We start from the raw sequence: 25,372 nt of genomic DNA, 5'->3' as shown, positions 1-25,372 counted from the left end.
TAAAATCACCCCCTGGAGAAGGGGAATTCAAAGTCCAGATGATGCATCTTCAAAAATATTTTTGGGTAACATCTAATAATAGTATTAGATTACTCTCTAGAAAACTTCTTAAAATTTCAATTTAAAAGACTTTGCAGGTAGGCTCATACCCAGTAAATCATTCATGAACAGACTTTTAGAAAGGACAAAATGCAGAGAGAATACATAATTTTGTCATTCTAATTAAAAAGAAAAGTCATAATCAGTTTGTTCGCATCTAATTAATAACTTCCAGTTTCTCTGAAAAGAACCAAGTTTTAAAATGAGTGCTCTCCTGAAACAAATCTGAATTTTATCAAGCTTCCCTATAAAATAGGAATATTTACTCATCATTCCTACTTAAAAGTCAACCACCGCTTTGGATTTGCTAGGAGTATTTTATCAATTTTATCTTGGGATATGCCTCTAATTAGCATTTTAGGAACTATATTTTTAAGGATATGTGAATATCCATGACCTCCATATTTCATCAACCTATTCTTAGTGTGCACATCATGAGCAATCAGAATTCTGTCTTCATAGCCTTCATCGATCAGCATACGAATCCTGCAAAAGTAAAAAGCACATCGATCAGTGAAAGGTTCTCACTCTGTAACAGCACAGAACTGGGCAGGATTTACGTTTTTCACATTACTGTACTGCTGGACTGTGTTATAACTGAAAATACTTATTTTTAGGTCCTCAGAAGACATATTCCTTATACTTAATTGAAATTAAAACACATACTTTATTGAATGAAAAAAAACCCACCTCTGAAAACATACCACTACACATCTCAAAGTGGAGAAGGAAAACTCCAGTTGGCGCATGACTTTGCATTCCCAGTCCCACTAAGTCCACGGAAGAATTCAAGAGCTTCAGCATCACCAAGCATGGGACACAGGTTTTATATATATAAGTAGTAATTTCCTACATAAACTCCTTTACAGCAGGTTAGTTCTTGCTGCTGTCACAAAGCTAGTCCCATTACATTTGTTAATGACCAGACCCTGTGTGTGACAGGTCATTTAAGAAGCCTGGCTCAATTACACAAATACTTCCACATCTTTAGTTAATTCCCATTTAGCAAACCAGGGTAATAAAAATTTGAAGTTGTCAGCATCATATTCCATATAGACAGTTATCATCCAAACACATTTCAAAGATGTTCATTAAAGAAGAAGATAAATAAGACAGGCATTGCACAGTGCTAGCATATGCCAGGAAATAAGAGGAGTTACTGTGGCGGCCCAGCTACACACAGTTGGCAAAATGACAGGAAGTCAGCTTGGAAAAAGAAGTGATCCTTCTGGTCACTCCCTTGTAGCAAGTCTGCTACAACAAGTCCTTCTGTTCCACATTTCACTCTGGTAACCTTAATCCTTTGCTCAGCTCATTTTTCAGAATTTATTCGGTGGATGTCTGAACTCCTGTATTGCATGATTGTTAAGTTTCCCACTAAGCTTCCGTTTAGTTTGGCAGTAGATTGCAGCATTAAAGTGGCAGAGATGGATAGACCAGATCTGGAAAGTGCTCATTCCTCCTGAAGGCACCCAATTCCATCATTTGCCAGCACTGTGAAATTCTAAATCTTACCTTCCTGACTGTGTGTTGATCAGCAAGAAAGCAAATACTAGTTTTATAAGTAACTACACTGTATCTGAAAGCCCTTACTGTCTCTTTTTATTACAGTTAGTTATGAGGAGATACATGTAGCAGGATCAAATCAATATAGGCAGCAGGAAGAAGGCAAGAAAGACAGATCCTGGTAAAACATTAGCATCTTTCAAAAAAACACTGTAAATAGTGCCATATAGTGCACAACACTACATATACTGTAGTATTACAACATCACAAGTATCTTCTCCAGCCTGAAATACAGAGAGACCACAAGCCAACCAGAGAGTAAGAGCAATGACACTGGAGGGACTAAGTTCTTTGCTGACCAAACATCTTCTTAGAATCATCTCCTTTCATATTTGGACTAATTTCATTGGTTGGAGAGGCATATGGTCCTTTATATTCCATATTCATTGCTGGTTTTTGCTCATTCCTGTAAGTCTAGTTAGTACTTGCTTCTGACCCAAAGAAAAACTGTCCCTGAAAAAATTCAGTTTTTTCCATTTAATGGCACTTCCAACTCAAATGCACATATTCACACCATACAATGAGAAGACAAATTTTTTGTATTTTCTTCCTATAAACAGCCTGCTGCAAGAAATACTCAAATGCCAGAGAGTTTAAGGAAAGACGTCGGTGACTGAGCAAGTGTCATGGATGGAACAAAAACTTTGCCATGGTTGAACAAGCACTTGTTAACCAAGGCATAGTCCATTCTTCTACACATATTCCTCACAGTGCTTCTGTACACGCTGACCTCCCATGGCACAGGAGAGGGGAGGAGGCACATGGTAGGGGAGCAACTTTACCTATTCTAAATGTGAAAGCTGTGGGTTCATTGCAACAGTTTAAAATACTAAGTGCAAGACTGAGAGCCCTCAAGACAGAGAAATGATTTCTAGTGTGAAAAGCAGCAGCAAAGACTTGGTAGTAAGTGGAATAGTAACCACGGCACCTTCTTAAGAAGAGTCTGAAAACAGGGAAGATTAGTGTTGAGGTTAATCTGACAATGAGGGGGAGGGAAGCTATGTCTGAAATGTAAGCAAAAGCTAGAAAGTTACTTCATTAGTGATCAGGCATCGTAAAATCTTTCTCATGAAGGAGAATTAAAGAACTGTTTGTGACTCTGGAAGGAAAAAAGGCACACCCCTCAGAAACCTGCCACTTCGCTGCACATGGACACTGTGGACAAACAGCACAGGAGGATCACACCTCCAGACAGAGTGGAAGGAGTGAGATGCCCATTCCCAGCTGATCCTACCTGTCTCAGACAGTTTCTGGAAGGAATGCATCTCCTTGGCAAAACCTTGTGTTAGCACAGCCCAACAGATCAGCTGTGCAGCTGAGCTGAGACTGCATGTGCTGACGAGAAGCAGGGAAGAGGTATCCCGCCAGTGGGCCCAATATTTTCATTGTGAGTGTAAGGAGCATGGGAGTTCTGAGGAGACAGGAATCTCATCCTTCAAAAGAGACAAAGGGCAAAAGGAGAGGGGGAAGAGAGGTGATAAAGTGCTTGAAAGAAAAAAGTCTGGTTTTCAGGACAGAAGCACAGGATCAAATCCACCCAAGACAAGCAATGAGTTTTGCTCGGTTAGCACATTTGTGAGGCGATGTAACAGGCTCAGATGATGCTTAGTAGCAGCACTAGGTTTCCAATACTATGTGTCAAACAAAAGCCAAACCCTAACATAAATCCACTATCTCCAGCCTTTCCTTTTTTACAATCTATATAAATGCAGTAAATGATAAAATTCAACCAGATCAGCTTGGAATTAGGATGGAGAATGAAGTTAAAAAAGCTCTTGATCTTCTTCTCAAGCAACTTTCTACAACACTATAAGTCTACATCTTCCTTTGCAGATAGAAGAAATTATAAATGCTGCTCTAAAGGTGTGACAGCAGCAGGAAAAAAAAAAGTCATTATTTTAGTATGAAAAAAGACGATTTTGAACAGCAAGCAGAATCACTGTGTGATGGCCTTAAAACAAGTACCAATAATATTCATATGTCAATGGCAATGCTATAGCTTAAACTGCATGGAAGCAGATACCTTGCAACTCTTTCACTGTCGCTCGGCATGTCAATATCAGGATGGAACTGGTAATGAAGAAATTCTGTACCAAATAGGTCATACTCTAAATAGCATCCAAGTTTAGCAAATTCCAGAAGTTCCTTTGTATCAAATATAGTCCTACAGAACATATATAACACAAAGTCAGCATTGTAATAGGAAGAAAAAAAATCTCATGATGCAGGGATAGGTATTTTGTGATTTCCTACTTGCAAGGAACAAAACCAATAATCTAAGATTTAATTCATCCTTTTGAAAAACAGGACTCCTGTTTGACACATGCAACTTAAGCTGATACAGAGCATTGTCTTTCTCACATTCATCTGGGACTTCATGCATTAAAAAAAACAAAACAAAACCAACTCTTCCCCCATTAAATAATGAAAACATTTATGATAATCTTTAAATGGAAACAGGAGAGTTACTTACTTTTGATATCACTAACCCTCTCAACAGACAACCTAACAAGGAAGGACATTTAAGGAGCAGGTTAATTCATAGTGACATTTAAAAAAACAGACAATGGATTACTTACACAAGACAGATTTACTTTCCCAACAGAGTTACAAGAGACAGCTACATCCAGGGCTTGTTTCATCCATCACACACCGGTAATACACAACTTTGTCTTTAGTTTCTATTCTGCACAGTGCTGTTTCTAGATTGTCATTAGAACAGCAATATATCATTGTTTGCACTGGGATCTGGCCAGAACGCCTTAAGGAAACACTCTCACCAAAATATATAATGGCAATGTGAGTACCTGGGACATGGGCTTTGCAGCAGATTTGAAAAGTGAAGGAACAAAGCTACTAAAACCCTTCACTCATTTGGAAAGAATGGCAACTGAAACAAGCGCTCTCTGGAATATTTTTGTTTCTTTGAAATGTATTTACCAAGAGTATAAGCTATCCAAAGGAAAACAAAACCACTCAAATGATACATTGTAATTTTATCTTTATAACCACAACACAATTTTTTTCATCTAAGGAAAAAATAAGTTTCCACAAGAACAGCACAGTTAACCAAAAGGGCAGTAGTTTAATTTTTTTATTATTGCAGATATTGATGTCACAAAGTAATTTCACCCTATACAATTACATCACAGTCCATTGCTATGGAAATGACTTATTGTGGCAGGTGCACCCACCCTGGTAAAGACCGAAACCCCTCGAAACCTCCTGACCGTTGAACCGCAGCTCTCCCCAGTAACGACTGTCACGTACACTCTTTGGTCCAAAGGCAAGGCCCTCAGCCAATGGAACACTTCGGTTGAAAGAAACTTCCAGACCGTTAACCATGTATGACCACAGCTCAGAGTCAACTGGGGTATAAATGGAGGCCCGCTGAAGGGCAAATGGAGCCAGTGCTCCTCAGAGCAGCGGGTCTGCAGTCGGGGGCTTGCCCCGTGGGTCGGGACACTGCCCAAGGTAACTCCTGCAGGTTGAGAGCCCTCATCTTTTAGGTGAGTGATTGCACATTTTGGATCCTCATTTCTAAAGCTTAAGAATTCTTAAGTCGGTTGTGTATTATTAGCTCCGTTCAACATCTTGAACCTGTAGTTTACTAATATTTGTCAGAGCGCTAAATGATTTTGATTAGAACAAACTTCATTCTTAGTTTATCACCTGTTAAACAGTTTTGGTTACAATGAAGTTTATTTTGAGTTTATCACCTGCATAATTTAATTTCTTGTAAGCCTCCACGACACTGATGTCACGATTTCAATATTATGACTTAACAACAGGACCAAGCAGGAGGAACAGATGGGTTGAGAGAGAGAAAACCCTTGTTCAAACAAGCCTGCCATCAGCAGGAGTCTAAGATTTGCCAACTGTAATTAATAAAAAATGTTATTTTTAAATAAATGTTACAGTTTACAGAGATTGAATATTTATCACCAAATGAGTTTTCAAAGTGCAGAGCAAGAGAACAGGTTATTTTAGATCCAGCCCTGCTCAGTTCACAGGGAGATGCTAGCCAAGAGTATTCAATCCTGTGCAGGCGGCAAAAACCACCCAGCGATATATTTCAAAATCACAGCCAGAACAATTTCTTTTTAAAACTACTGTTAGTGTTGTGCTTTTGGGTGCTCTGTCCCAACGAAGAGCAGGAGAGCTTAATTTCATCAGCTGTTGGGTCTCCTTGTAAACCACAGGGATGTAGCAGCAGCAGCAGTTCTCAGGTCAAATTGCTAATCTCTATGCTGGAATTAGGTGTTTGGGCAACATGTGTCCCTGAGTGCATGGAAAAGGAGATGGGACACAGAGAAGCATCCTGTAGTTTGGACCTCATCCATAAATTATGGCAGGGACACCCACCAAACCATTACCAAGCAGGCATTTGTAACGGTTGCTGTGAGTCTTCTAACAAAAGCTACTCAAGTGAATCAATGTTGATCTCTACCAAGATACCTTTATAACCTTAATCCCTAATAAATGGCCAAAGCCAAGACTGGATAGCTTTTGCTTCCCAGCCTTTATCTACACTATAGTTTCACTATGAACACTTGCTACCTTTTGTTCTAAGGTGCTAAATTGTAAAACACGGTAGCCAGGATTTTAGTTTTATCATTTGACTGTAAATCCACCTGAAAACTATCATTCTTTATCTCAAAAGCAGATATGAAATATGGAGCTATGTACAAATTTATCTCACATTTAAGGGACTGGGATGCTCCCACATGGATTTTTCTCACTGGAGGAGACTTAAAATGTTAAATGCACATTGCAAAGCCAAACTTCACAGTAGTTTAGAGTCTATGTTATAGCAAGTGCCAACCTGAATGTGTGAAAGTAATGATAGAAGGAGTATAAGGAAATGCCATATTGTGCATCAGCGGCAGTTAGTGAAACTGCACCTCTGTCTTGACTGTTTTCCTACTTATATTGCTTATTTTCCAGCAATCACTGAATTCAATGATTTACAACAGTGTATAAAGGCAAAAAACCATAACTGGATGTTTATGTTGTACCAAAATGGCTATGTAAGTACTGACACCTGCAGCTTGCTCAGTCCTCTTTCATAAAAAGATTTAAGTAATCAGTTTTTCTTTAAAAAGGAGAGAAAAATATAGCTATAGATACAATGGAATACAGGTAAACACATAAAGAAAGCCCATATCATTTATATATAATCAAATGTAAATAAAATTTCATGGCACTGAATTTTATGCTCCTAAAAATCCCCAAGTAAAACATTGAGCTCTGTGGGAATACAAAACACCTGTAGCTCGATTTGCAAGCTCTTAAGAGCCTATAACCGTTAGAAATTTGGAGCACAGTGCTCTTGCCTGTATTACACTCACATTGAGGGCAAACAATCCAATTGCTGAGAATCATATGACCACAAACAGTCTCCATTATTCAGCAACTGGCCAAACTAATCAATGCTTGGACATTTTCCAGCTTACCATCAGCAGCACAAGGTCACACAAAACTGATTTGGTAATAGAGGCTGTGTTTCTAAACTGGAGAGAGAAAAAATCATCCCAATTCATCTCCATGTCTGATGTGGTGCTCCTGGTTTTTGCTCTCAAGGAAACTAAAACTTAGCTCACTGGTCTATGCTAAGAACTATCCAAAACCCAACTGTTTTCTTTTTAAGCAATATTTCTTCTGTCTGGTAGCAGAATGTTAAAGATCTGCCTTCTGCTTTGATCTAGAATCCAGCCAAATCAAGTTCTCCATTAGCTTCTGTGAGATTTTGGTAATGCCCTTAAGAGTGGCCCAGTTTTCAAAAACGCTGGAAGCCCAGCAACTTCCCACCCAATTTGGTGAGAGCTGCTCAATGTCCAATGCTTTCTAAATACAGGGATTTGTGCAGGGATACGAATTAATGGAATTCCCATTTTTAAAATATGGGGCTACAGTTATTCCTAATCTCACTCCCAGGCCTTCAAAGAGAGCATTTAAAATCCCAAAATCTTTTTATCAATGTGAATCTAAAAGCTGATCCTGACTGAAGTGCTGGAAGCTGATCAAGCTTTACATAAGCAGTCATTTTTAAGTCAGTAAACTTAAAGATAATTCTTCATGTTGTGATCCCAGTGCACAACGGAAGCCTAGCTATTTGCAGCGTAGTTCCCCAAAACCCCAGTGAGTTGTGGCAACACTGCCAGGACAGGAGAATAGTCTGCTTACCTGTCGAGGTGAGACATGACTGTTTTTGAAACATCGGCCCCAGCTTCCTGCAGAATGCGGATAATCTGGAAAGGTGCATCGCTGTTCCTGCCAGGATGGATGATAACGGGGCACCCAAGCTGTGACTGAGCCTGTGCTGTTGCCTGAAGCACTCTGTGTTCACTCTGAGTCAAAGGCCAGGAGCAACCTATTTCTCCCACCACACCACACTTGATGTTAGTCCCATCTGCTCCATTGAGTATCTCATGAACAATAATGCCTGTAAGCTAGAGAACAGGAAAATGAGATTTGGGGTTATTAATACTATTTGTGTTAAATAGTATCAAATTTGGCCTATGGACACTGTGCTAGTTATACTCCCATGATATTTCTGAACTTAATAGTTGGGTGTGTGAAAACACTGCAGTTAAAATCCGGTTTCTGTCAACTAATGTTATGCTAGCCATTCACTGAGACCAAAATAAACACAGAAGCAAATCAATTTAACAGTATCCACTCACACAGTTGTCCAGATTTGCCAAGATAGCTGGTCTACATATAACTTGAACACTGATTTAGGCTGAGACTAATATAAAAAAAAAAAAAAAAAAGTTAGTTTATCATGAAACCTGTGCCTCACACTCCTGAAGTGGCTCCAGAAACAATTCAATGTGATTTGTTGCAAAACAAGGGATCAGAGAATAAGGAAACCTTGTCATTCAGATATGGAAGGTAGAAACTGGCAAAGATCCTGAAGAGACAAGTTTAAGGCAAATCCTGCTTGTGGGAATGCCAATGTAAAACAACAGGAGCTCCGCTGACTTCAGAGCTACAAGAACAAAGCTCAGCTGACAAATTTACTGGGTCAAAATTAGCTTGCTTTTAAAATATTCATAGGCAAAAAAGACATCAGAATCTCCTAAAAAAAGCAGTTTGTTACAAATGCTTTAGTTTTTCTTTTCCAGAATAGGCCATATATCTTAAAGCACACATTCAGAATCGAGAGCACAAAGTGGCACTGATGATGACCTTCTAACTCTTTGGCCCTAAATGTTAAAGGAAATCATGATTTTAAGGAAGAATAAAGTGAGCAAAGGAAGAAGGAACATTTGCAAGCAAATCCAGGAAACTGAAAAACCCCAAACCAATTTTCACATAAATCTGTAACTTATGTCTACTCCACACCTTGTCTCCTCAACAGCATCATACAACATATTGGTAAATACTCGACACACAAAAGTCAGTCCAAGCTATTACAATTTAGAACAGGCTTCTGCCCAACACTTTATCCTATGATCAGACACCTTCTACTTCATGTATAACCAGTCTACCAACCATTTCTGTAGACAACCAGATACAGAATTCACTCCTCTCCTGAAGAACATCTCTCAAAATATTCAAATCGCCTTTGTCTAATCAGAAAACTTATCATGTCAAATTCACTGGCAAATGAGGAACCACCAGTTATCATGGATCAGGCACTGCACAACCCTTTCTAAGTAACTGTCTTCTTAATTGGATTAAGTATTGATTACCTGCTGAGTACAGGACATCTGTGCATCTCCAGCAGTCCACCAAATACAGAAGGGAAACCTTTGCCCCAAGAAATCTATTTGTATCAAATTTGAAGTGATGGAGGAATATTTAGGAAAAGTAGTGTGGTTCCGTACAGCTTGGGCCAGCTTGGGTCCAGTGTGGTTGGCAGCGCTGCTCAAGTTTTGACCACTGATTTTTAAAATGAATTTGACTAATTTGTAAACTGTGACAGATTTTTTAAAAATTTTCTCAGCTCTGTTCATCCACATTCACAGCCTCCTGCCTTGGAGAGTTCCCTTCCATCTTCTCCCTATCATCACATTTTCCTATTAAAAGATGAATGAGTATTTATTATTATAGGAATATCTGGGGACCTCAGTCATTATTAACACACCGTCTTAGGCACCATACAAATAATCTGATGTAAACTCTGCCCTGAAAAGTCTGGACAAATGGTAGAGAAGAGAGATATTACATACAGCAGCCTGAGCAGAGCAATGATTTACAACTGTCCTATAAATATTGCAGTTATTTATGCTTTTTGCAGGAATTCTGGGTGATCTCATTGGGAAGCAATTAGCCAGAAAAAGAGACAAAAGAGGTAGAAGGGATATACTCCTTCCTTAAAAATTGTAAAAAGAACAGGATAATTGGTGTTGTACCAGATGCCCACACATGATGTACTCTATTTTACTTTTACTGTTGCATTATAACAAACCCCTGAGAGAAAATGAAGCTTAATTGGAAATGCTGACAGATAATCCCAGCACACTCAAGTAGTGCTGGTCCAGCTATAACACACAAACACTAATGCTGTTCCCAAGTTTTTTCACGTTGAGAACTTCTAGATATCATCTATTTTGCTGGAATTTCTCTCCAACTTTGATTCACCCAGGGATAATTCATAGAAGAGAGACACTGAAGCAATGGTTAGGACTCACCTGCTCCACTGTCATGGCCTGTGTTTGAGAAGAATGAGTGGAATCCACATAAAACCCAGCCCCAGAAATAATATGGACTCCAGTTTCTTCAGCAAGTTTCTTCAAAGTATTCATATCCCGACCAATTCCTGTGGTTGTGTTTTCCACAATCGTCCCACCGCCTGCTGCTTTAAAATGCAACAGCTCCTCCTTCACGGCATCTGTTTCCTGATACAAAAGAAGGTTTTCTTTATGGCTGTAGGGATTTTGCTTAATCCAAAACAAGTTCTTCATCTCAATGGGCGCATCAGACAGAGGCTCTTGGCCTGGAGAAGGTGGACAATAACAGCCGCTGTAGTTCATAGTCAAGTGTTCATGAGTCAACGTGTAGCCAAGGCAGTCTGGCTCCACAGGGCCCAAGACAGTCTGTGCTTTTCCTCTCAAGAAAGGCATTTTTCTTCAACAAAAGGGAAAAAAATAATCAGATTCTAAAAGAATCTGGGAAGGAAGAAGAAAGGAAACAAAGACATTTCAGAAAGAGCAAACTTTTCTTACACAATTTCTGAATTCCCTCCTCCCTCTCACGCACATACCTACACGCTGTGTGTGTTCGCCGGAATGTTTTCAAATGCTGTTTCCAGTAGAGTTGCCAACATGCAAAATAAAGCATTTATTTTACCCAACTGCACTGGTATCAGTACTCTAACAATGTAAAAATATCACATTCCAGTACAAGGAAATTGTGATCATTTATTGTGCTACAGTCAATATCACATTAAGATAAATGTTTCCTATTTAATAACAACCACTTCATGTTCATTTAGGATTCTCTGCTCTTCAGCAACCGTCAAATTTTGTCAGCTTGAGCCACCAGATGAACATACTTGGCACCAAGGCTGAATATTCCTTACTGGTACATTCAGCTTAATTATCTGTGTCCTCCAAGACTCACTTGCCCCCTTTGCGTGCTGAGGAAGCTGTCTGTGTTCGGGCACCTTGTCTGCCCCTCCATAGGAGGAACGCGGGGATGGGGGTGAACATCTGCTCCTCTAGATTCTCTCTAGACTTCTATGGGAATAATTTTATTGCCATTACATTACAACGTGAGATTACAGTGACACTAAATCCAGATTGCTGTGACACAAAATTTACAAAAAAGCAAAAAGAATGGCTCAACAGGGTCTCAGGTTCTCCTGCCAGCTGCACTGTGGAGGTCTGGAACAACCCAGGACAACTCCTCCAAGGCTGACAACAGTCGCTAAAGATACAGCGTGGCCCCCAAACAGCGAGGCAAAAGCCAAAGTGCTTTTCCCATCAGGTTCATTCGCCAAATATTTTACCAGTTAAGAATGTGCCTTAACCTAACACTTAACTTTATACAGCTCAGCCTCTGAGAGACTTCTTTCTTCATCTTTAACATGAACGAAACAATGTTATTTCTCAACACTTCAAATGAGTGGTGACAAAGATACAGGTTGAGGCTACTGCCTGCAGTTGGTTCATGTCAAAGGCATCTGCCCTCTGTGAGTTTGGCCTGACTCACTGCAGGTTAGAATTAGCTGCAGCTCTCTCCATTGGGATTTTGGGGTATTTTTTTCTTTTGGGAGTGGGGGTAGTCTTTTTTGTTTATGAGCCATATTAACGTTAAACATAGCTGACTACCCAGTTCATGTTAGATCTTCGTGATGCTAGTTGCAAAGGCTTGAGGATATATAGTTATAATCCCTAGTCAACCAAAATCATCAGTTATGAAACAAAATACATGTTTAATCATGTCCAGAGGACAGGACTAACTAGAGCATGCATTATTGATTAAAGACAGAGGTCTTTCCCATTTCTGTCTCCCTTTTAGTCAGTAATATCACAAACATGGGTTTGTTACTGGTGAAGCCCTCAGAGGACATTTTCCTTTTAACTGCTAAAGTTAATCTACCAGGATGACAGAAAAACTGAAATCTGAAGGGCACTGAACTCTACATATCAAAGGGCACAAGAATGTCGAGATCACTTTGGGGATACTTTCATCTCACGAGAAGCAGTCATTGTCAGAGTACCAATGTAAGAAAGTGACCCAGCCCCTGCAAAAGGCAGATATCACCTGCCTAGTGAAGTCTGTAGAGCTGGCAGCTATTTTAATATGAAAACTTAGCCATCCATAAGAAAGAGAAAGGACTGACTATGTTTGCTTGCTTTGTGTAAAAGCAGACTTAGGAAGAACTGTTCTTTTATGAATTTCATTTCTAGACTAGTGTGTTGACTTGTTTGAGAAGGCAGAAGAATAATTACTCTCAAAGAACAGACTGCTGGCTGATTAATATAATGATTTATTTATTTTTTGCCAAATAAATTAAGAAGTGCATGATTTCAGAAAATATTATTCTTGAGCAAATAATTAAAAGCAAAATACCTGTCTTAGTCAGAAACTGCTGCTAGCTGCAATTCAATTAAGTTGTCCAACCCAGTCATTAATTCCATCCTTGAACAAAGCTGGTGCTCTACAGAGCAACCCACTATTTTGGAGAAAGTTCAATGATCTGAGTCATTCTTATATGCACAGCAAAGAGACTAACATAATTCTAAGATAATTGCATTACCTTTGCTTCCCCCCCCCTTTTTTCTGACGTTCAATATCTACACTCAGGTATTCAGTAAAACCCTGACAGCACAAAGAGTGATAACTACTCTCTGCATTGGAGACAGACTTTCTTTCCCCACGTTCACTGACAATTTTCAAATCCATTTGTTAAGTTAGGAAAACAAACCTATATAAGTATTTTGTTATATAATTAAATATACAAGTATTGAAGTTCTTTTGATAAAAATTGACACAAATTGATTACAGTCTGTTTCCTTAACAAGTTTCCACTTTGGTTTTTTAGCTATTTAATAGTGCAGTTACTCAAAAAGGCCACTCTAATTGAATGTGAATTTTTGCTCACTTTCAGATTACTACTTTGATAAAAAGTTGACTTTCAACATTTGTTCACACTAATTCCTTTCTGACACAGTTAATTTAGATTACCCTTAATTAATCTGGCCTGCCCACTGCGAAGACCTATGGTTGTGTGTGTGAGATCTTCTTACAGCCTGAGGCTGCTGTCTTCTGATTTATAACAGCAGGAAACATCTAAAATTACCAGTTCCAGTGCCAGGTTTCTCTTGTACCGGATACCAATCTGTTGATTTTTAGACTCTAGATTTAAGATTATAGCACACATACAGAGTTTACAGAACCAATGCCTACTATTGAACCTTTTGATTAAGGCCAAGGATTTTTATAAATATAAGAAGCATTACAAAAACAGAAACTGACACAAACAGCATTTAAAGTAGGCCTAATTTTATCTGCATGAAAAATATGATTAATATTAATGTCTATGCCTGCTTACTAACACAGTTTTAGAAACCTACTGCTTTTAATAAAAAAATTATGAAAAATAAAGACAGCCAACAACCTGTGACTGGAATTATTTTTAAAACCACTGTCCCGATATCTTCCGTACTGTCATTTACATAGGCAGCATGCTCTGATTATGCTAAAATAATACATTATTCCTAGTAAGATTCACCTGATGGAACCAGAATTTAATTAGTGTCTTTAAAACAGATTTTAGGGGCAAACAGCTTTTAAATGGAATAAGGACTACTGCTTAATTTAAGCATGTATATGTTACTACACAAATCGATGTTTGTGTGCTTTACTAATGACTTGCATGCCCTGTTTTATGTAGAACTTTCTTCTGAGAAAGTTTCTTCTTTCATACACCAAGGACTGAATTCACATCACCTCATTTAGCCATCTAAAATGATGTATGTCTTCTACAGAATAATCATCTAGACCATTTTCATAGTGGAGATGGAAAGACATATCTATAGGCAACTCATCCAGCCTATTTTGAATGTTTGTGATAGGACAAGTCACTTTCTGTAATACTGGCCTCCTTCCATGGACTACAGAGGGACCCAAGCAACAATCTTGGACAAGTATATTTTAGATGGTCCTACATAAGATGTGTGAATCTTAACCCAGTCTGAGGGGAGGGGAAGGGTGTCGATTCCTATGACAAAAGATAAATAGGTAGGCTCTTATCTGGCAATAAAAGGTATTTTGGGTTTGGAAATGACTGATTTATGCTGTGGTATTGCCAAGGTGCTCCTGCATAGACCAAGGCTTCTCTGCTCCAGGTACTGTATAAGCAGAGAAATAAATGGTATTTCCTGAAAATTACATATTCAGATAAAAAGAAAATGAGAATTGCTTTAAGATATAAACAAAACTTGTATTATTTCAGAACAGCCTTGAAACAATACCTTAACATTTCTATAAAACTCTGGACAAATCTTTACAACCACCAATTGTATGATGCATAAAATACAACTCCCACCATTAGTCAGCTACTAAATACTGGCAAAGTAAATATTTTTCCTAGAGGTACTGTTAAGAGAAAAGAGACTTGCTGCTAAAAAGGTCATGGTACTGCATTCCTGACTCTGGTAAAAACTCCACTGAGTTCAATAGATGTTTTGCCTGAATACTGATGACAAGATTTGTGTTTCTGCTTTTCCCATCTGAAACTTGCACTTCAGTCATTGTGTCATTTTAATAGTCTTCTAATGGGAAGTCTCTCTAGGTTCGCATTAGTTGCTTCCTACAGTAATCTTGTATTGCTGAAACATTATAATCACATAAACACAGTTTCCACATGCTAACGCCGCATTTGTTTTGATTCGGTAAGCACATTTTAATGGTATTAGCACAGATTCTCTCTAGACTTCTATGGGAATAATTTTATTGCCATTACATTACAACGTGAGATTACAGTGACACTAAATCCAGATTGCTGTGACACAAAATTTACAAAAAAGCAAAAAGAATGGCTCAACAGGTATTTATTATATTCAAAAAAAGTTAAACACAGCTGCCATTTAGAAACAAAGGCTGCCCTGGCTACATCAAGAGCATTTTAAGTGGGTCTTTCCTTTATAACCATGCAGTCCTAGGAAATGTGACATAGTGCAGGTTTGCTGTATATTTACAGATGAAGGAAATGCTTTGAGCATTCAATTCTACTGTGAGCAACTTCTATAGAGCATGTAAAAGCCCCAAATTAGAAATGCATGACATCTGTAGTAAATTACCATTAGCTAATCTATGTGGTGTTATCTCACCATTTCCCACATGTAAACATTTCTCAATGAGGGAAAAAGTTAGCAAGACAAAGGAAGAGGAGAGGCAGACGGTAGGAGAACACATGTAGACTATGTCAGGAAGAATTTAAAAAATGAACTTCTTTCTTCCCCCATGCTTCTGCCAACTCTGTAGTGGTTCAGGAGGTGGAAGGAACTCAATACTGCCACCGCGGTTCTTCCTCTTCCCCATCAGACAAGCAAGTTTCCTAACTTCTCTGACAGATGGGTGCCAGATCTACATTACCATCTTCAAAAATTCATTCACAAGCACTAATTACAGAACAAACTGTATCAGGAACAGTGTGGCCAGCAGGAGCAGGGAGGTGGTTGTTCCCCTGTACTCGGCACTGGTGAGGCCGCACCTCGAGTACTGTGTTCAGTTTTGGGCCCCTCACTACAGGAAAGACATTGAGCTGCTTGAGCGTGTCCAGAGAAGGGCAACCAAGTTGGTGAGGGGCCTTGAGCACAAGTCTTATGAGGAGCGGCTGAGGGACCTGGGGTTGTTCAGTCTAGAATAGAAGAGGCTGAGGGGAGACCTTATCGCTCTCTACAACTACCTGAAAGGGGGTTGTAGTGAGGTGGGTGTTGGTCTCTTCTGTCAGGTGGCTGGAGATAGGGCAAGAGGAAATGGCCTCAAGTTGAGGCAAGGGAGATTTAGGTTAGATATTAGGAAAAATTTTTTTACTGAGAGGGTTGTCAAACATTGGAATGGGCTGCCCAGGGAAGTGGTTGATTCACCATCCCTGGAGGTATTCAAAAAGCGAGTAGACAGGGTACTCCAGGGCATGGTTTAGGGGGCATGGTTAATGGTTGGACTCGATGATCTTGAAGGTCTTTTCCAACCGAAATGATTCTATGATTCTATAAACATGCCTGAAACCCAGCTCTCTCTCATACACTGCTTTCAATAAGCATGGCTTTTTTTGCTCATGCACAGTGTCAGGGAAGTGCAGCTACCAGGGCTGTGGAGCAGAGTTCACCACAGCTGGCTGGGTGAGAGCAGCAGGACTGAACTTGCACCTGCTCCAGGACAGACACAGGCTTACCTGTCATTTAGCCCAGCAATTCCCTCTGTGTCAACGTCTGCAAAGGTGTCCAACAGCCTGTGACACCATACTCCTACACAGGTACTCTCACAGCACCACTAGTTGTCTCTGTGTTATGTGAGTTAACAGCACATGTCATACTGCTTTTGGGTTATTTTGCCCAAGAAACAGAATTTGGAAATGAGGTAAAAGTACTATGAAAAATGCAGGTTTCCGGGCAAACTCCTGTCTCTTCTGCTTCTCTGAAGGTGACACAGATTATTCTCATTGAAGTCATAATTGTTCTTCCTTGTCTTCAGAATTGACATTGGTCAGAAGTCACATTGGTCTTTTTCCTGTCCCAAACTGGAGCTATGAGATAATCATGATTTGCTAAATTTCAAGCTAACTCAGAAAAATCAGCCAAGGAAAATAATCTTACCTATTCAGAGGCATTTGTTTTTTTTTTTCACTACCTTCATAGTCTGTTAATTAAAAAAAAACCCAAAACAAGTATCATGACAGCTTTTCACAGTACGGCCCCTTGTCTAGTGCGGAAGTGTACTAAGGGGACAAGGGCATGCTAGTACTTCCATGAGCATCAACATTGAGGCAAGGTGTCCTTGCGTCCTAAGGATCAATGTCACTCAGGAGATTTTTCAAGCCTTGACTAAAGCTCTCCTCAGAGAGGAGCGGAATGTTTACAGTGCCTCTCTCCTACAAGAACTCCTGTCTAACCCCATATGAGCATATGTTGCAGCTCTTCCCTTAATGGGGCACCTGCAGTTTCCCATCTTTGGGTGGATATATTTTCATGCAAGTAAGAACCTCACCACTTCAGATATGTGTAATCTCTCAACTGGGTAGAAATTGGCCAACAGATTCAAAACCTAAAGAACTCTTGGGGGAAATATTTAAAAAGCATCACCTATCACTACCTTTGCACATTTTTTTCCTGAAGCACACTGTTCTGGAGATACTCAGAATAGTGGGTTAATGCTGTGGCCTTCAGCAACCTATCTCTGGTCCCCAAACCATTCAGAAACATATATTTCCTTAAGAAGCCAAGCTAAAAGAAATGCTAAATATTGTTTTTCACTAGATTTCCTATATATGCTTTGAACAACCAAAAAACCTTTACACTGTAGAAGTGAGAAGGGATACTGAAATTAAGACTTTATATAAAGTTACAATATGTGCTATTAAAAAAACTAGGAGAGCTTTAGCCAAGTCTTATATAAGCCTACAATGATAAAGAGAAGTCCCAGCAAAACATGCATGTACACACACCACAGTAGTTATGTTGCTTGAGTGGCACTGGCAATGTTCTAGGACCTAAAAGCAAAGTCACTTAAATTTTAAGAGAAGTTTAAACACTATCACACATACGTGAAAGGCCAATATATTGATTCCCTGCCCTCAGAACCTCCAAAAAGCATACTCTGGGGAGAGGAACTGGGCAAGTGAGAAGCAAAGCTTTTAAATGTTCACCTGAAAGGGTAAGTGAAAATTCTCACTGCATATTCCCTCCATTGCTTCGCTAGTGGCAGACAGATAGACCTTCTAGCTTCACATGGTTTGGGGGTCACATTCTTGCTCTAGCTAGGCTTTGAGCCAGACATAAATAAAACAGATTTCTTCCTTACAGTTGAACAGCCACACCAGAACGAAGTGCAGCCTCTCATATTGATTTCACAGTATGGCCATAACTTTGGGATCAAAGCAAGCACATGTGATCTGCACATGACCATTTGCCCCAGAGGCAGAGTCCAAGCCACTTAGTATGTAATACTTTGCACATTTTTTTTAATTTGGTTGAAGTTCAGCTGTTGTGAACAGAATAGTCAGACTTTTATTATACCTTATTTCTGTGCAGATAACAGTCTCAAAATCTAGGCTTCTCCAAGCAAAGTCACATTGAAGTTTCTCTTCCTCAGAGAGATCTGAGACCAACATCCCCATAAGTGTTTTGTTCATCAACATCTCCTTTAGAAGAACTTCAGGGGATTTTAAATTTTGGGCAGCTTCCAAAATTACCCCTGATAGAAGGTCAGATAAAATTTCTCCCCTAGGGTCCAACATTAAATTAATTATATTTTACATGCACATATAGTGGGTTTAGGCCAAAAATCAGAACTGAAGTCACATTATGCTATATGCAAATATGGGCTGAGTCCTGCATGTTGATACATACATTTGTATTCTGAAGCCTAAACAGAATCGTATTTGCTTCTCATGGGTGCTGGGCTACAAGCACATACTCTCTTTCTTGCTAGGACAAGATGATACAGGAAAAAAGTCTGTGCTTTTCAGGAATGCATGTCCAGTCTTCATTCCCTCTAAATTTCAAATTTGAAAGAAGCATACATCTAACTCTACTGTTATTCTCGTTGACTTAAATTGGTTTTCTGCTTAAGGTCATATATGCTGAAATATTTTCACATAAGCTTAAACATTTCAGTAAGCATGTTGGATGGAGCATTATCACTCACTTGTGCAGCACCATCACCAAGAGCCACACCAAATCACTCTATGGATCTTTACATGCAGAAATAAAGAGAAAAGGGATGGAGGTCTAAGACACCAAAGAACAGACATCACCCTTCTCACCACACAAATCTAAGCAATGGAAGAGTGATGTTCATTACTACCTCCTGATCAAGACTGGACATTACTAGCTAGAAAAAATTCAGATGAACCCCAAGGTCAGCTTGCAGCAGAACGTAAAAGTCACCGATCCACTGAAACCTGTAAAGCCATGCACAGTGGAAAACAGCGTGGAGATGGGCTTTAGTGCCTCATTCAAGATCGCAGACTGCAGCAACTGGGATAAGCAGGGACTTCCAGAAAACCACTTTCTTTACTAGTGAGAGATGGGCTTAGATGCACACAACTAAATTCAGTGTCCCACTACTGCAAGCTGTATCCCAAAACTTGCAACCAATCTGAAAACCCACTGGAAAAAAAATACCCTGAGAAAAGCCTTCACAGTTTCCACTGTGACTGTTCTCCATGGCTGTGTCAGAAAATGGAAGCCGTATGCCCTTCTCAAGGTCTGCTTCTGCTGTAACAAGAAACTAGCCCACACAAAAAAAGTTAATATGTGAGCCAAGGCAAAGCTTAAAGCTGATGGGTGTACCTTAAGCATTATCTTTTAACTTAGAGACTGCCTTTACAGAGTCTGCATGCTTTGTCAGTGGTCAAAGTCAATGACCTCTTGCTTGTACAACTCCTGTTGTTCCAAGTTCTTACCCTCGGCCGGATACAATAGTGAAGCAGCAGGAACAACCAACACACACAAGGTGACAAGGCTGTCAGGTCTCCTGCATATCCTTCTGCTTTCTTTCCAGGTATTGCTGAATCTTCAGTCTTCACAAGAACTGGACAGAACCCTGCCACTGTTTTGTCTTGTCTGAATGTGATATCACAGTAGTTCTGAAAGAAGATACAAACTCAGTATCTTTGTCCTGCAAACTATTAATTATCTGTTTTTTAAAAAATCATTGCTACCCAGTCTGAAATGAGTAACAAAGAACCTAGTCCTGCAATAAAGTTTACAACTCACAAGAGTTTGAGCAGTAAGACCAGTTGAACATTTCCAGACCCATCTGAAAATGACCCATCTGCCAGAAGGTACACAAATCACAGCAAAGAGTTAAATTCCTTTCATTTGGTGACTAGTCCTCACTACAGTGACTCCAGACAGGGCAAAGACAACTGTGGGATAAAACAATTCTCCTTTTACACTTTGAGGTAAGAAGTGAGATCCCGAAAGAGCAGAAAAAGAGAGCACCTCAGCAGGTAACATACATACCGTTCTTCTTTGGTCCCCCCTCCTCCACAGAAGTAACTTCAGGAAAAACTCTGTGGCTTTGGCTCCACGCAAAACTAAGGTTTCAGAATATCTTTGAGAAGAGTGATCCTACATGCTTCTGAGATCCAACTGAAAAACTGTGATTTACTTAAAACTGTCATATAAGAGAGGTGGTGGTCTTTCTTCTTACTTTCTTCTTCTTATCCAAGTAGTTAAATACTTCTGAAACATATCCCAGCCATTGCTAGCACAAAATGCCTTTCTTGGATTATTACCCACATACATATTACTATCAGACCAAAGACATGGCCACTACTTAGAAAATTGTGAGGAAACTTTTTAAATTGTGACCAGAAAATTATGTTAAAGCAGAAAACCTATCCTACCAGTTCTGAGAAAAAGATTAAAGTTTTGTTTAGAACTAGGGGGGTGGGATACTTCCTTTCCCTTCCAATACAGCTGGTAATGCAATGACTTGTATATTCTCCAGAAATACAAAAGATCTAAGTTCAAAACTGCTCCGAATCAAACCAGGGACTTGAACCTTACGTTTCCACAAACTAGATGGATTTCTAATCCTCCTCCTACCAGACAGGTGGCCAGTCTGATGCAGTCAGAAGTCTCCTTTCTTTGTTTTCATGAAACCTTAAGAAGTCCTGGTTTCAGCTTACTAAAAAAAATTAACCTTGTTCAGTATTTCAAGTTTTGAAAGATGGAAAAAATATTTTAGATCTACATCAAGTGAAATAAGAAATAAAACCCACAGAATGTTCAGAGAAATAGTCCTTTAATAAACTCGATGGTGCCATATGCTTCACTATATACTGATTTTCATATATGAGGAGCAAGCTGACGGTTCCCTAACCACAGAGGGAAGCATTGACACTTGTTCCTGCTCCACCATGCATTAATTTAGTAAGTTAGCAATAGTCACCTATGTGAAATGTAATTAAGCATCTGAATGCCATTGTTGCCACCTTTGATTATAACTTAAAAAATGAATGTGATGATGACGACATGATGGCAAATATTATGTCTGTTAAATTCCAAAACATGAGAGGCATTCGTAATAAGAAATGACACTTACATAGTCTTTCATATAACAATCCCAAAGTACCTGACAAAAAGATACAACACTACCTATTAGAAGCATCGCTTCACCCATCACTGAAACACAGCCCCCAGCAGAAAGCAAGCAACAACCTTTAAACACTACAGAACATATTACAACAGAGGATGTCGAATAATGTATCCAGCATAAAGCACAGGGGAATTCCAGACAAGCAAAACACAATTTTCCAAAAGCAAGGGACCTCCGGCTAAAAATTTGTTTCATTCAAGAGTTATCACAAGCCTCTAGCATACAAAAGACACCATCCTTAACAACAGACACACCTTAAAAAAAGAATTATACCCACAAGTTTCGCAGAGATCATATATACATTCATGTATTTGCTAGGCCAAAAACCGCTCATCTGAGTTCCTCACCAACAGGACTTGTATGCTTCAACTTGGGACCAAGTTCACCACAACAACAGGACCTGCTGCAGGGGGGGTTGCCAAACGCCCAAGGCCACCTTTGGGCAGCAGCTTGGCTACAGCGCTGAAGCATGTTTGGCAGAGGGGACCTGAACCTCCCTCACTCAGAACCAGCACTGCTCTCCATAGCTCGCCAAACTGGTACAAGGGGAGGAGAGAGCAGGGCATCTGCCGCAACTGTGTCTTGTAAAGGGCAGCACACCTCAGGCCACAGAGAAAACGCATGGTGTATGGATCCCAACAAGGCTCACAGGCAAGTCTGGGGCTTTGCTGTTGAGCCTCGTCAAGCTTAAGCAATGCTGGAAGCATCTTGCAGAGGGCTGCGGGTGCTTCCAGATGGAGAGGCAGCTGAAGGCAGGCTTTGAAGGTCCCGGTTTTGGATTGAGGTATTTGTTCCTTCACGGAGCCACCCTCAGGGACTGATGGGAGAGGCGTACTGGAGAAGACGTAGTTCCAATATTTAACTTGTTATGACTGTACAAATATTAAATACCAGCACTAATAATAGCAGCGTAGCTTCACTCACACAGTGAAGCCCGCCTGAGCTGGGGGGCTACTCTGCCTATAAGTATCATCCGATCCTGTGAAACGCTTTTCCAGAAAGGAGGTTCATCACCTCAAGCTTCTGACCTGCCGCGGGTCTCCCCGCAGGAGTCCTGCCTGCCCCGGCGCCGCTGTCCCGGCCGCGGTCTCCTCCTTCCCTCCTCCTCCCGCCGCTGCTCCCGCTCTACACGCCAGCGGCCCCCTCGGCCGGGGCTGCCCTCAGGCGGGCCGGGCCCCGCCTCGCCTCAGCGCCCTTATCCGCCCGGAGCGGCGGCCCCCTAAGCCCCGGCATCCAGACCTGCGCTCCCCGCCACGAAGCGCCGGCCTGCTCGCCTCAGGCCGCCGCCTCTCGGCGCGGCCCCAGCGCCGCAGGACGGCGACGCGCGGCCGTTACCCGCCGCCGCCGCTGCTTCCCGCCCTCCCCGCCTCCGGCCCTCCCGCGCCGGCAGCGGAAGGGACGGAAGCAGCTCTCGCCCTTCAACTCCGGCGAAGTTTCCCGGCCCGGGCGCTTGTCGGGCCGAGGGCATTAAGAGCGAGCCCGGGACGGGTCTGGGCCGCGGGAGGACGCGGAGCGGCTCGGCGGGCTGAGGAGACGCGGCCCGGGGCTCCAACGCGACCCGCCGCCCGCCCGCTCCCTCGCTCACCCCGCCCGCTCCCTCGCTCACCCCGCCCGCTCGCTCACCCCGCGGGCAGGACCCTCCGCCGGCAGCACGTCAACCCCGCCGGCCGCAGCAGGGGCCCCTGGCTAGCAGCCCGCCGCTCCCGCCCCGCTCGGGGCGGGACTTCCCCGCTGCGGCCCGGCCCCGGGGACGGGAGCGGGCGCCGGGGGCGGGGGAGCGGGCCGGGTCCGAGGGCGGCGCGGCCTTTGGAGCCCGGTGTGCCCCGGCCGGGCGGGCGAGCGGCCGGGGAGGCGAGCGCTGGCCCGCTGGCTCCTTGCGGGGACCTGCCCGGCTCGGTGCCCACGGTGGGCCCTGCCGCTGGGCCCCCGCCCCATCACCCAGGGTTCGTGCTGCCCAGGAGCCCGTTCCCCCTTGGAGAGAGGGCCAGCGGTGTTGGGTGCCAGCGTTGGCTCCAAGTACAAGTGAGAGTCGGTGGATGTGAGCGTCCTGCCCGTCCTTGCTCGTACCCCTTGTTGACACAGCAGGGAGGAGGCTTGGATCCACTGAGTCATTTCGGGGGGTTGGGAGATGGCGCGGAATGCTTGGGCTTGCAAGAGGCAACATTTTCTAATTTGCCTTTGCAATGCAAATAACTGGGAAGGTTGAAGAGGTGCTTCACAGTATCCACAAACAGGATGACAATGACAGTGATTCTGGATGAAAACTTTGCAGGTGCAAAGTATGAAATGAAAACAGAGCTGACACCAAGTTCTTACACTTTCCACCCAGGATCAAAAGTGTCTTATTTCCCTAAGGCTCACAGCATCCTGTGTGGTACTATTCCATTTTATAGAAGGGTAAACAGACGCTGGCAGCATGACTAGCAAAGGCACAAAGGACAGTGAACTCCTCCAGCCCTCGCACACAGCCAAAGCTGCAGCAAAGCCACCCTGTGCACTGTGCAGATGTGTTACCTGAACCCGGGAAGGGGACCTCAAGCTTTTCTGGGAGAAGTACTTGCTGTTCTCATTGCTAGCCATTCTACTTTGACTCCTTCCTTGTCCCCATTCGCACCAGGTTGGGGCCAGCGATGGCCCTGCACCCCGCTGTGCAGAGCCTCAACCTGTGCTCAGCGCTGCAGCATGGTGCATGCAAATGGATTCTGGTGTGGCCTGCTTTTAATACGGCTGTTCATTGCCTGGGGGAGCTGGATCTTAGCTTTTATTCAGATCCCAGATAATCCTGTGATGCAGAAAGTGAGAGGGCAAAACTGGGAATGAAAGCCAATGCATGCTGATGCTTGGGCCTTTTATCATCTGTCTTACAGTGAAGGACAAAAGTGGAGGTAGTGGATGAAAAATGAGGAGGGTGCAGAAGTAAACAACTTTAGAGAGGCAGGAGGTAAGAGAAAGTTGTGCTTTTATGGAAGTGATGGAGAAATGGAATTTTGGCTTAAAAGAAAAGAAAGAAAAAAAGCATTGTGAGAATACTAGACCTGAGGGGTAGAGTCCACAATGACTGGTGATATTGGTGTGGGGAGGGCTCAACCTTTAGGATCTCAACCGCAAGGGAAATTACTGCCCAGTAAAGGAAAAGTAAGGATGAAGAAGGTGAAGCAAGTGAAATGCTTGGGATCTTTCGAATTAGCAGCCAGTCACCATGTATATGCAGCAGTGATTAATACAGATAGATGGCTAGAGCCAAGCTGCTGGGATGGTCCAGTTGTCAGCATCACTTGTTTTTATTTGCTTCTCATATGAAGTCAAGTGAGTGTGGGTCCTGCAAAGATTAAGTGGAGGTATGAAAGCCTGTCATTTATAATGCCTTGTATTTCAACATGTTCATATTGCTGGGCAATCAATGCAGGAGAAATTATGTATGAGAGCTATGTTAAAAATAGTCATGCAATGCTTTATGGGACATCATTTGTCACTGGCCATATCAAACCTGTTTTGAAGATTTGCAATGAATTTTACATAAGGCCTGCACTTCTACATCTCTTTTGTGTTTTAAAATATAAAAGCAGTATTAAAACTTGGGTAGGTACAAAGTAAAACCATATTCAATCTGCATTTTTACACACACAGAATGAGCTTCTCTTTAAAGCAATCTTCAGTATGTCCAAATCAAAGTAAGGTACTATATTTTTATTTTTTATGTCCTTGACTTCAACCTGCTACAAAACAGAGGCTTGTAAACATAAAGTAATGAGATTGTCTCATTCAGACCAAACGTGTAGTGAACAGTGAAAACAAGTCAGCAGCTGGCAGAGTCTATACATATGACACTGTATTCACAATTTAGGTGATATACAACCTTATGTAATGTATCTGGCATTTGTATCCCCTTTCCCAAGTCTGAAAACCAGTCTGTGGG

At 41.6% G+C, this 25,372-nt stretch overlaps 1 protein-coding gene across 7 annotated transcripts; it reads right to left on the bottom strand.

Annotated features, from left to right (window-relative positions):
- Nucleotides 1–32: 32 nt before the first annotated feature.
- Nucleotides 33–23,168, bottom strand: PTER (phosphotriesterase related). 7 transcript variants are annotated; one of them, XM_052803267.1, is made up of 7 exons: nucleotides 23,080–23,164; nucleotides 20,316–22,290; nucleotides 19,754–19,936; nucleotides 10,308–10,784; nucleotides 7,852–8,117; nucleotides 3,689–3,829; nucleotides 33–585 (listed from the first exon to the last, which is right to left on the bottom strand). In XM_052803267.1, the coding sequence occupies exons 4-7, from the start codon at nucleotides 10,737–10,739 to the stop codon at nucleotides 375–377; spliced, it is 1,050 nt and encodes a 349-aa protein (XP_052659227.1). In that variant the 5' UTR covers nucleotides 10,740–10,784; nucleotides 19,754–19,936; nucleotides 20,316–22,290; nucleotides 23,080–23,164; the 3' UTR covers nucleotides 33–374. The 7 variants fall into 7 exon arrangements, with proteins under 7 accessions (XP_052659227.1, XP_052659237.1, XP_052659246.1 ...); XM_052803277.1 differs by lacking the exon at nucleotides 20,316–22,290 and having other exon boundaries at nucleotides 23,080–23,160; XM_052803286.1 differs by lacking the exons at nucleotides 19,754–19,936; nucleotides 20,316–22,290 and adding an exon at nucleotides 10,880–10,917 and having other exon boundaries at nucleotides 23,080–23,120.
- Between the last annotated feature and the right edge of the window lie 2,204 nt (nucleotides 23,169–25,372).

Source organism: Harpia harpyja, chromosome 1, assembly GCF_026419915.1.
Source record: "Harpia harpyja isolate bHarHar1 chromosome 1, bHarHar1 primary haplotype, whole genome shotgun sequence".
NCBI lineage: Eukaryota > Metazoa > Chordata > Aves > Accipitriformes > Accipitridae > Harpia > Harpia harpyja.
This window is presented reverse-complemented; position numbering and strand designations above follow the sequence as displayed.